The sequence below is a fragment of the Crocuta crocuta genome, unplaced genomic scaffold, assembly GCF_008692635.1.
Source record: "Crocuta crocuta isolate KB4526 unplaced genomic scaffold, BGI_CrCroc_1.0 scaffold131, whole genome shotgun sequence".
Taxonomy (NCBI): Eukaryota; Metazoa; Chordata; class Mammalia; order Carnivora; family Hyaenidae; genus Crocuta; species Crocuta crocuta.
The window spans coordinates 9,626,596-9,639,146 of record NW_027528977.1 but is presented as its reverse complement, the minus strand read 5'-3'; the positions used below and the strand labels follow the sequence as shown (position 1 = coordinate 9,639,146).

Below are 12,551 nucleotides of genomic sequence, written 5' to 3'. Positions count from 1 at the left end.
TCTAGCTTAGTGCCTGGGATAGAATAGAACAGATGCTCAATCAATACTTGCTGAATGAATGAATAAATGAATCTGGGCTGAGCCCCTGAGTGTGTATCTCTGAGTATATGTGGGTGTACTTCACTGAGTGTACTTCACTGAGTGCGTGTTTGGGATCACACGCCATGGGTGTTTGTGCATGTAAATATGTAGGTATGGATGTCAAGGGGTGGGTGCGTGAGTATGTGTAAGTTTCCAGGACCCAGTAGTTGTCATTCAGTGTTGCTATGGCCCCACTGTGTCTGCCTAGGATGATGGCCTATGGAGAGAGGCTGGGGAGCCCAGCTGTCTCCCCACTCCCGGTCCGAGGGGGACACATGATGCATGGGACGGCCTTTGCCTATGTGCCCAGCCCTCAGGGTGAGTGCTGCTCCCATCCCTGGTCCCTTTATGCCCATAGTCGCTCACATCCCTGCTGAGGTCTCCATCCCTCTGCCTCTCCCCCACCCCCAGCCAACCCTGCCCGTCCCAGGGCTTCTGGGAACTCCTGACCAGCCTCCCTCCCCAGTCCTGCACAGGATCCCAGGGACCTCCGCCTATGCCTTCCCCAGCCTGGGCCCTGTGGCCCTTACCGAGCACAGCTGCCCCCGTGGGGAGGTTCTGGAGTGCCATGACCCGCTGCCTGCCAAGCTGGCCCTGGAGGAGGAGCGGAAGCCAGGTGGGCCTGGGAAGGGGGTGGACAGCAGGGACGTCAGCAGTCAGTGCCCTAGACCCTGGCCCCTGTGCTCATGGCTGGCCCATCTCCAGAGCCTGAGCTGGCCCAGAAGCTGCGCCGGGCTGGCATGACACTACTCAAGGTGCCTCTGATGCTCGCCTTTCTCTACCTCTTCGTCTGCTCCCTGGACGTGCTCAGCTCTGCCTTCCAACTGGCTGGAGGTAGGACCAGAGGAGGGGATCAGGGCAGGGTTCCTGAAAGGCATCAGGCAACACTGGTTCATGCTCCCCAGGGAAGGTGGCTGGTGACATCTTCAAGGACAATGCCATCCTGTCCAATCCAGTGGCAGGGCTGGTGGTGGGGATCCTGGTGACCGTGCTGGTGCAGAGCTCCAGCACCTCCACGTCCATCATTGTCAGCATGGTCTCCTCTGGCTGTGAGTTGGCTCATCAGGGCTAGGGAAAGAGCATGGGGGCTGGGTGTGTGGATGGGGGCTGAGGTGGTATATTGGGGCCGGGAGGCTGGGGGGAGGAGTGGGGACAGAGAGCTAAAGGCAAAGGGCAGGGCTCTTTCTGCATCAATCACTCTGTCTTCCAAGGCAGGGCCAGGAGTCTCAGCCAGGGGTGCCCTAAGATCTGGAAAGGGTGGCAAATGGGGAGTACAGCCCCAGGGAGGCTCAGCTTCACATTACCACACAGTTCCTCATTCCATCAGCCACAGAAGAGGAACCTGCTAGAGATATACATATGATTTATTGCAAGGAATTGGTTTACATGATTGTGGGGCTGGCTAAGCAAGGCCAAAAGCTATGGGGCAGGCTATGAGGAAGGGCAGACTGGAACTCCTGGGCAGAAGCCAATACTGGGTATTGTTCATAAGGCCTTGTATCTCAGTTTTGCTCATAAGGCCTTGTATCTCAATTTTGCTCATAAGGCCTTGTATCTCATTGGATGAGGCCCGCTCAGATGATCAAGGATAATCCCCTTTACTTAAAGTCAACTGGTTGTAGAGGTGACTCACAACTGCAGAATCCCTTCACAGCAACATCTAGACTGGTCCTGGGTTGAATGACTGAGTACTATAGTCTAGCCAAGCTGACACTCGACACTAACCATCACACTCATGTATACACGCACATACAAGCACAGATACTTATTTACACACAGGACATGTGCCCTCATATACGTATGTGTGCATGCAGTGCTTCTGTTCACACGCATGCGCACATATAGCATGTGCCCATATGTACCTGTGACAGCAAGGCTGGGCAGCAGGACTGCCCGATGGGGGCTGGGATGTGGGTAGTGAGTCTAGAGGGATGTGTTGTGGGGTCAGGAGCTGAGTGGCTCTCAAATAGGTAGTTAGGAGGTCCTCTCTTCTACCAGTGCTTGAGGTGAGCTCTGCTATCCCCATCATCATGGGCTCCAACATTGGCACCTCTGTCACCAACACCATCGTGGCCTTGATGCAGGCGGGGGACAGGACTGACTTCCGGCGGTAAGGGAGTAGAGTGGTGAGGGGCTAGAGTGGTGAGCGGCCTGTGTTTGTCACAGGGGTGGTCCCAGGGGACAGGAGTCCCCAGTGTAAGTGCATCCCAGCTCTAGCCTGCCCTACAATGTGGCCTTCCTGCCCAGGGCCTTCGCGGGGGCCACGGTGCACGACTGCTTTAATTGGCTGTCAGTTCTGGTCCTGCTGCCTCTGGAGGCTGCCACTGGGTACCTGCACCATGTCACTGGACTGGTGGTTGCCTCCTTCAACATCCGTGGGGGCCGTGATGCCCCTGACCTGCTCAAGATCATCACAGAGCCCTTCACCAAGCTCATAGTCCAGGTGGGGGCAAGGTTGGCATGGGGTGGAGGCTGGGGGATAGTAAGGACCCCTCTCTTACTCCCCCCACTCCACATCCTGCCCACAGCTGGACAAATCTGTGATTACCAGCATTGCTACTGGTGACGAGTCCCTGAGAAACCATAGTCTCATCCGGATCTGGTGCGGCCCAGACCCCACGGAGGTGAGTCTCACGTCTGGCCCCAAGTAGTAAGTAGTACTGTCCTGATTCCTTCCAGCCTCACACTGACTTTAGGCAGCTATTACCAATCAACTAGAGTCAGCATGTAATCGATTTAGCCCCGTGATTCTCAAAGTATGGACCAGCAGCATCTGTACCACCTGGGAACATATCAGAGCTACAAAGTATTCAGCCCTTCCCTAGACTCTAAACAAACACTTCGCGAGGGCGGGGGGGCAGGGGGGGGAGGCGCCATGCATATGTGTCAACAAGTCTTCTAGGTCTGCTCCATGCTCATGTTTGAGAACCACTGGTCTAGCTCAACCTTCTGGTTTCATAGGTAGAGAGAACAGGCTTTGAGAGGCTGAGACACTCAGAGCCTGTCCAGCCGGCTCAGGGCCCTGTGTGCAGGTCTAGCAGTCTGGGGCTCTCTCCTCCCCACCAGGGTGCCAGGGAGACTAGGATCCAGCTCTGCCATGTTTGGGGGCCCAGGTAATAGGGGGCACGGCGGGGAAGGTGGAGAAGGATGCCTAGGAAAGCCGGACAAAAAAGAGCAAGACCAGAGGGCTGTGTGGAGACCTCACTGGAGCCACAACTGCCACTTGTGGTGACCCCGGGGTTCCTCCACCTGGAGACTGTCACAGGCGTGTGTCTACTTGTCCTTTGGCACTGTTTCCACTGCCCAGAATGAAGATATCGATGGAAACTTGTGGACCTGCCATTATACCAGGCTAAGAAGGAAACAGGCAATTAGCACACTTTCTCACTCAGCCATAAAAAAGGAAATGCTTCATCAAAACCATAATCCCCAGTATTTGCTTCTCCCTAATTATCACATACAAGAAGAACTCCATTTGGAACAAGATATGAGGAAAGCCGAAGCCAAAGGCGCAGCACAGCCTGTCCCCCTCATCCTTCCTACTTGCTACTTGATATTACCGGCCCTTTATCCCAGCGTGAACAGAGATCATCCTTTCAACCATGGCCTATGAGGTTCCTTTGCGTCTGAGTGGTGCACAGCTCTGCTTCGGTCCTTTGAGTGTTCAAGGCAGTCTGACATCAAAAAGCCCACACGGGCAGCTCTTACGCTGGCTTGGTGACCCTTCTAACGCAGCGCCACCTTCTCACCAGCCCTCTGGGCCCTCTCTAAGCTCTCTGAATTGCCCAAATCCTCTCTACTTCAAAGCAGAACCTGGATGACAGAGAAATCACACGGTTTGATCGTCAGAAAAAGACAAGCCGTGGAAGGGAGGTCCTGAGCTGTGGAGTTCCTCACTTGCTCTGAAATCCCTGTTGCCCACCTGCAGCTGCATTCAGCAGGTCTCCCCTTATAATACATGTACCAGCCGTAACCCTGCCCTGACGGAGTCCTCACAAAATGCTGGCGAGCTGGACATGAGTATCCCATTTTCCACAAGAGGAACCTGAGGCCTACTGACGTGAAGTAACCCACTCAAGTTCACTCGGCAGGGGCTGGCCTCACTGCTCCTGATGCTCCTTGCCTGAGCCCTGGTTTCTCATCTCAGCTCTTGCAGGAGAACTCTTCTTTAAGAGCAGCCTCCAGATGGGACTTCCCTGGCTTGGAGAGTAGCTGAGGGGTGGGATCCGAGCTCCCCGTTCTCACCCTCTCTCTAGGTCAGATGCTGCAGAACACGGTTCCACAGCCATGTGCTTGTTCTTGCCATGTGTGCTGGTGGTTTCTCCCTCACCAAAGACTTGCATTTTTCCTTTGGCCACCAAGTCTCCCTTCCAACCGGTCCTCATGGCTTCCAGCTTTCACCAAACTGGACCCAACTTTACCCAAACCAGTCTCCAAGGAACCAAGTCACCAAAGACAGTACTGGGAATCTGAGATGGTGGAAGAAAACCCAGAGGCAGTTTTAATGTTGACGCTCCAGAGACCTAACACTAGAAAATTACCTTCTTACGTACTCACACTTTGGATTGTCAACCATACTTGACTGGTCGAAACAAGCATCCTTTGAAGACTCGCCATGGGGAAACAGGATTTATCACTTTCCCATTTTACAGCTGAGGAAACTGAGGCTCAGAGAGGCTTGCCCAGGTGCATGCCATTGAGGTAGGATGAAAATCCTGGTGGAGTCTGGAGCCCATGCTTCTGAACCCCCATCTTGCTGGCTCTTTCAGAAGCCAGCCCAGTGTTCCACCATATATGTCCATTCCCCGCTCTGCCCACCAGGCCTGAATGCCACCAGGCGACCACAGTCACCCAGAGACTGCCCCCCCGGGTGATAGGTACTGCTCTAAAAAGGAGTTCTCCTCTTTGCCACCAGACGGCGCTGCTGGCACGGTGATTTCTGCTTCCAGGAAAAACAAAGACCCTAGAGCTCCCCTCACCCTGCAGCCTGAACCACCACACAGGCCCATCCTGTGCGTTTTTCTCCAGGGGAAGGAGTCCTGGAGCCTGATTCACAGTCTTCTGTGAGCTTACTTTCAGAGGTGCCTCCTTAATTTGGGGTGTCCCTACAAACACTTAAATCCTAACTCTCTTCCAAGATTCCTCAAAACTAGTCTCTTGGGAAGAGATGGGCAGCATCATAGACCTCATGCTGCAGGGAAGGAAACAGAGGCCCAGAGAGGTTAAGTGTTTGTTCCAGCATCACATAGCTGGGAGTGGCTCAACTGGGGTCTCAGCTTAGGCCTGCCTGGCCCTCATTTATTCTGTTCTTCCCACCCCCACCACATCCCCAGGCCCAGGCCGGATGGGCACATCTAGGGGTATGTCCCAGACCCTGGGCTGCCCAGTTCTTTATCTAGGCTAGAGCTCCCACCTTCTTGACAAGGAAGCCCTGAGCCTGCTCCGTCCCCTCCCCCAGTACCCACCCCCAGCCTGACTGTGCAGTCTACCCACGCTCTCGCCTCCCCACTCCCCTACTTGTCTCTTGCCCTTTACAGTGTCTGGATTCCCCCTGTGGGCTCAGCCAGAGCCACACAACCCCATGCAGGAAGGTCAAGTTTCAAAACCCTAAAGGCCTTAGCCCTGAGTCTTGCCTTGCCCTGACACAGCCAGCCCTGAGTGGGACGCCAGTGAAGTTCCTCACTTAAGAGACCCATGGGCCCAGCCAGGTCAGTGGGGCACAGGCTGGTCAGGTACGCATTTATCTCAGGGATCATCTGCCTCCCATGGTTCCAGGCTGGTCCCCCAAGGTCCTCCCCAAAAGGGCCAGGATCTCAGGATCTCAGGTACACCTGCAGGAGCCATTGATCCTGACCTAGGAAGTCAATCTCACAGAACACATACACACACACACCCTTCCCACCATGCAATCCTGAACGGGCCCAGGGATGGAGGGAGTCTAATCCTTATTAGGAGCCACAATTTACTGAAGACGTGTTCTGGGATAAGCCTGCAGAGAGCACTTCACACACATTTTCTCCTGTAACCTTTATAAGAGCTCTTTTGCTATCCTGCTTTAAATAGGCACAGAGAGGTGGCATGACTTGCCCCAGTTGGTATTAAGAAACAGGACTTGCTCAGATCTGCTGGACAGCAAACACATGGCTCTCTCCCATCACTTTCCCAGCCTGCTTTTCCAACAGAGCCCAACAGAGGGTGTTCTCTCCTGGTTTCTCAGTTTGCACTTCTGGCCTGGGTTTGAGGGTGCCCCAGGGCCCTGGTGCGGCCAGCTGGAACACAGATGAGCACAGTGCCTCAGTCACAGCAGCACATACCACTAAAATAAACCTGATTTAAAGCCAGGCACCAGAAATACTTCTTACTATCATATATTTTATAAATGACACAGTTTGGAATAAACCCCAAAGGAGCTGCAACATTGAAGTACCAGTCCCCAACCTGAGCCGCTACCCTCAGCACAGGGGAGGTGGGGGGAGGAGATGAGAGGCAGAACTCCTGGGTGGGGGGGGAGGGGGGATGGACTAGGGCCCCTATCAGCTCCCAGAGGAGGCAGAATGCAAATAAGGAAAAGTTGTAGCTCTGGTGCTTTTCCTGGGGCCCTGGAAGTAATTGCCTGTTCCTGGGGCTCAGTTCCTCCTTTGTGAGATGGTTTCTCCCCATCCAAGCCCAGCCCACTTTCTCTTTTCGAGGCTAGGATCCGGAGGGAAAGGTAAGGCATTCCACTTGCATTTAAGAAAAAATAATTCCTCAATCCAATGAGGTTGCAAATTAGTGGCCCTCACAGGATGTGGTTTCTCTTGTAGAAATGGGCCACTTGGCCAAGCTGGGCTGTGTCCCTGGATGGTGACAGAGGCCTGGGCCTGAGTGGCTGCTGCCCCTAGAGCCCCAACACACACTCCCCCACCACCTCCACACTTAGCCTGAGCCCCTCGCTTAGGCTACCTGCCTGGCTCTGGGCCTTCTGAATCGGGGGGCCTCTCTGGAAGCTCCCCTCACTTCACTGACAGTACGTGGCAGGTGGAGGAAGGGTGGGGCCTATACTTTTGCCCACCTGTGGTCCCGCCACTCCCTGCACCCCAACATCTCCCATAAGGATTTGAACGAGAGGACAATGGAGCTTGGGCTGATGGTGGCTCAGGGGAAAGGATGGGGCACAGGTGCTGGGGAAGTGGGGGCACCAAGAGAGGGACGTGTGATAAAGGATGAGGAAGGGAGAGTTTTCAGGAGGGCCATGGTCAATAGGCCCAATGCCAAGGAGAGGTGGAAGAAAACAAGGACAAGAAGCCACCGGATCAGGAGGCTGCAGGCTCCAGTGAGAGCCAGATGAGCAGAGTGATAGCACGGAATATTCAGAGGGCTGACCATGGCGAGATTCTTGTGTGGCGGCTGTTTTCACCTCCAACTCTCCAGCTGAGGAGATAGGCTCAAAGAAGACAAGCAAGCTGTCCAAGGGCATGTAGCCAGGAGGCCCACTTCCATACCCCCACCCACCACTTCTTCCTAACCCCCACCTTATCTCCAACCCCTGCTGCATTTTCCTAAATTCTAAATCACTCTCCTCTTAATCTAGGCTCCCACCCCCATGTCCAGGGCAGAGGTCAATACCAGCTGGACCACTGGAAATGCCACCATGGAGAAATGTGAGTGCCTGCATCATGGGAGATATTTGGAATGGCAGGGGCAGAGCCGGGCAGAGGAAGGGCTGTCCCCAACCTGGCTACTGCTGCTACCAGCCTCAGGAAAGCCAGCTGTCAATGAGCTCAGCTCCTAGGCTTGGGTTAGGCCCTGCTGTTGAGCCGGAGGTGGGGCCCGAGACTCCATTCTCAAGGGGGCAGTAAAGGTGGGATGCTGGGAACCAGCTGTGGGGGCTCAGCTCTCAGCAGCCTGACACCTCTTCTGCCAGGCAACCACATCTTCGTGGACACAGGGCTCCCCGACCTGGCTGTGGGGCTCGTTCTGCTGGCCGGCTCCCTGGTGGTCTTATGCACCTGCCTCATCCTCCTCGTCAAGATGCTCAACTCTCTGCTTAAGGGCCAAGTGGCCAAAGTCATTCAGAAGGTTATCAACACTGGTGAGCCCCAGGAACTGGGTGTGCGGGCCCCAGGATGGGCCCTTCCAAATCTCACTACACCCCACTTGCTGTGTGATCTGGGTAAAGCCCTACCATCTGTGAGCCTCAGTTTCTCCCTGTGAACAAAGAAGAGGTTGTGCTCGGTGATTGCTGAGGCCCTTGAGGTGTTGGCGGCTGGGGATCTGTGGCTGCCTCTGGCTGCGGCTCCGTTCTAGCAGGTGGCTCTAAACAGCTCCTCAGATTCATTCAACAAGTGCTCATGAAACCCGTGTGCCCAAGCATGATTTAGTGCCAAAGATACAGAGGTGAGCCCCAGAAATGGATCCCACCCTCAGGGGGCTCACAGACCAGAGCGGGGGACGGATGTACAGTGAAAAATTAACGACTGGGTGGGGATACATTCAGACAGAGAAGTTACTGCCGAGAAGAAATCAAAAATGACAAATACGGAGTGTGGAAGAAGCTGCTTTCAATGGGCCGTCAGCGGCCTCTGTGAGGAGGCCTAAGTAAGGAGGAGTCGTCAGATGTCTCTGAATTGTGAGCCAGGCAGGAAGAGGTCAGTAAGATAATAAGGTGGAGCAGGTCACGGGGCCCCCACAGCCTGTGCTCAGAGCCAGGACTTTGTAAAGGGTAATAGGGGCACTTTTGGGTTAAGGGCTGGGGCAGTGGAGTGACACCACCTGACTTTCATTTTAAATGCATTTCAAGCTTTTGGGGATGCTGCCTGGCACCGGCAGAGGCTGCCTAACAAGTGCTGGAATAAGGTACATCTATGGGAGCTTAGGGAAGTGAGAAATGAAGTCCACCGGAGGGCCAGGGGTCACGGAGGGCTTGTCAGCAGCCATGGTAGCTGATATCATGTAGGAGGGCTACAGAGGCGCATGGGTGGCTCAGTCGGTTGGGCGTCCAACTTTGGCTCAGGTCATGATCTCACAGTTCATGGGTTCGAGCCCCATGCTGACAGCCAGCTCAGAGCCTGGAGCCTGCTTCGGATTCTGTGTCTCCCTCTCTCTCTGCCCCTCCCCTGCTCGTGTTCTGTCTTACTCTGTCTCTCAAAAATAAAGAAATGTAAAAAAAAAAAGTAGGAAGGCTACAAGTAGAAGCCACTGCAGTTGAGCAGGAGACAGACAAGGCCCCACTTGGAAGCTGCCATCCAATGCCTCCTTCCTAAGAAAGGTCTTGGCTACTCCCCCAATGCCCTCCTACTGACCCTGTTGGACGGGGGTGTCCTCCTAGACTTTCCTGCCCCCTTCACCTGGGCCACAGGCTACTTTGCCATGGTGGTGGGAGCTGGCATGACCTTCGTTGTCCAGAGCAGTTCTGTGTTCACCTCAGCCATCACCCCCCTCATCGGTGAGTGCCCGTGGCAGGGCAGGGTGCCGCAGGGTGGGCTGGCGGGAAAAGGGCTGAAGGAGGGGCTGAGAGAATCCGTCTTCTCTGTCTGGCCCCAGGCTTGGGTGTGATCAGCATCGAGCGGGCCTACCCCCTCACACTGGGCTCCAACATTGGCACTACCACCACGGCCATCCTGGCTGCACTGGCCAGCCCCAAGGAGAAGCTCTCCAGCGCTTTCCAGGTGCGCCTAGAAGGGTGCCTGCCGGGGCAAGACAGGGCCGGGGCTGGGGCGTGGTGCCTGACCCAGGGTGGGACACCATGTAACAGTTTTTGGCTGCCTACTAGGGGCTGCCCACCATGCCAGGTTCTGTGGAAACTATACAGGCCAAAGTAGACCTGGTGCCACCCCCAAAACCTTAGCATCTAATGGGTAGACATTACTCAGATAATGTCTGGGACAGTGGGATTTGCACTCTGAAGAAGGGGTGCGGCAAGAGGGGCCTGGCCCATCCTGGGGAATCAAGGACAAGTAGGGGGCAGATGGCAAAGGGGTTGCTGTTCTAGGAGCAAAGAAGTAATGACAAGCCTGAGGCTGGGGCCAGGGCTCAGACCAATAAGGACAGAGCAGCTGAGCCAAAAACTAGAATCTTCTTGCTGCTGAGTTTGGGCAGAATCTGCTGGGGAATTTACGAGAGGCGTCAGTGGGGAAAATGCAGAGAGTTAGGGCAGCGTTTATTTACTACCTGGTCCAGAAGTGTTTCAGTATTTTGCCAGGAGCACATCTGCCCTCTGGTGACTTTCCTGCTGCCCAGGCCAGGCCAGGCTCCTGTGATCTATCCCTGCCGGCACGACAGCGAGCTGGAGCCCATGCCCACCTCAGCCCCTCTGCCCTCTCCCCTACAGATTGCCCTCTGCCACTTCTTCTTCAACATCTCGGGCATCCTGCTATGGTACCCAGTGCCCTGCACGCGCCTGCCAATCCGCATGGCCAAGGCGTTGGGCAAACGCACTGCCAAGTACCGCTGGTTCGCTGTCCTCTACCTCCTCCTGTGCTTCTTGCTCCTGCCCTCCCTGGTGTTTGGCATCTCCATGGCAGGCTGGCGGGCCATGGCGGGGGTGGGCGCACCATTTGGGGCCTTGCTGGCCTTTGTGGTGCTTGTCAATGTCCTGCAGAATCGCAGCCCCAGACACCTGCCCAAGTGGCTGCAGACATGGGACTTCCTGCCCCGTTGGATGCACTCCTTGAAACCCCTGGACCGTCTCATCACCCGTGCCACTTTGTGCTGTGCCAGGCCTGAGCCCTGCTCACCCCCGCTGCCCGCCAGGGTCTTCCTGGAGGAGCTGCCCCCTGCCACACCCTCCCCCCGCCTGGCACTGCCTGCTCGACACAATGCCACCCGCCTCTAGCCTCCAGCCCAGACTGCTGCCTGGGGCAGGGAAGGGCCTGGCCTGTACCTGCTGCCCACCACAGAAGGGCAGAGGGGAGTGTCTGTACTCTGGGCCTAGGCCAGTCCTTCTGCAGGTCCTCAGAGGTCTGGGCTGGTGTGACTGAAAGTCAGTGTGTGTGCATGTGTGGGCATGTCCGGTGAGACTGTGTCAGCCTGCATGTGTGAATTGAGGCACCTGTGGGGGTGTGTGTGCAGGCTACGGGGTACTGGGTATGATTTTGAGTCCTTTGCACACCAGGAGGCCTTGTTTGGAGGCCTGTGCTGGGTTCTCCTGAACACACAAGTCCGACTCGGTGGGGCAGGAGTAAGGGTGGGTCTGAGGACAGGACCTGCATTTGTTTGGTTGTGCATAGATGTGAGTGCCTGTGTCACTGGCTGAGTTCTCACCCCTCCCTGTCACCTTCCTTCCTCTATTTTCCAGTCTCCTTATCCTCACCCAGTTGTTCTGTGGCACCGCTACAACCCCCTTTCCCAATACTGCGTGATGAAAAAGGAATTAAATTCTTATGCATTTACAAGTCTGCTTCCTTTCCATCTGGGAGTGGGGGTAGATCATGGCTTGGGGTTCAGCAGCACTGTTTCCTGCAAGCTCACCCCCCACAATCCACTTAACCCTGCCTTAATGAATCCAACCTGATTCAGACCCTCTGGGAGTTCCCCCTAGGTCCTGGGGTCACCCCCAAGGCAAGTATAAGAAGGGCTCTCTGTACCATCCCCACCCACTCACCCACCCACCCCATCTGGTTGACTTCCCTCTGGTCTCTCTCTGCCTCTGGACTCATCCACCTCACTTCCCCTTTCTGGGATAAGATTAATGTTCCAGAAAACAAGTGACAGGTGGGGGCTTGTCGGGGGACACTGAGGGAGGGGACAGGGAAGGTGAAGATGGACAAGAGAGGCCATGCTCTGGGTCCTAGCACATTAGTGGGCAGGGACCAGCCACCGTCCCTCCCACCTTTGTCCTTTACCTTTGGGCAATAAGCCAAGCCTAACTTTAAACCCACGCAAGCTTTCAAGCCACCTGGGTGTCTCAGTTGGTTAAGCATCGGACTACAGCTCAGGTCATGATCTCACAGTTCGTGGGTTCAAGCCCCTTCAGTGCTGACAGCTTGGAGCCTGGAACCTCCTTCAGATTATGTGTCTCCTCCTCTCTCTGCCCCTCCCCCCCTCAAAAATAAATACTAAAACAAACAAATCCATCCAAGCTTTTCAAGTCCTCCTTTTCCATAGGGCCCCTGAAGCTGAGGCCTGCAGAGTGACGGTCAAGGGGTAGGGGATGCCTAAGTTCCTCCTTCTAGTCTAGGGAGTCCTCTGGGGCATTTGAACTCCAAGCGGGCAGAAGGCTGTAGGGCCCAGACCTGGTTGTGACAGTCTTGGCCACATGTTCTTCTCCCACTCCCTGTGGAATACGTGGGAGGAGATGCAAGAACCCGGGAGCCCCAGAGTTGCTCTCCAAGCTACCAGCCCTACTCCATCACCCACTCACACTTGAAAAGGCTTCCTCCTCCTGCCAAGTGGTGGGGGTGAGAAGTACACTGGCCTCCAGTCTGACTCCCTGACCCCACAGGGTCTGGCTGGGGTTCGCTTGCGGAGGGCTGTGGGAGGACTACGTCTAC

At 55.4% G+C, this 12,551-nt stretch overlaps 1 protein-coding gene across 1 annotated transcript; it reads left to right on the top strand.

Moving 5' to 3' along the window:
- The first annotated feature begins 290 nt into the window (after positions 1–290).
- Positions 291–10,894, top strand: SLC34A1 (solute carrier family 34 member 1). The gene is made up of 12 exons (XM_077757118.1): positions 291–399; positions 548–697; positions 787–915; positions 987–1,130; positions 2,080–2,191; positions 2,329–2,524; positions 2,610–2,705; positions 7,652–7,721; positions 7,985–8,152; positions 9,389–9,505; positions 9,604–9,728; positions 10,391–10,894. The coding sequence occupies exons 1-12, from the start codon at positions 291–293 to the stop codon at positions 10,892–10,894; spliced, it is 1,920 nt and encodes a 639-aa protein (XP_077613244.1).
- Positions 10,895–12,551: the final 1,657 nt, after the last annotated feature.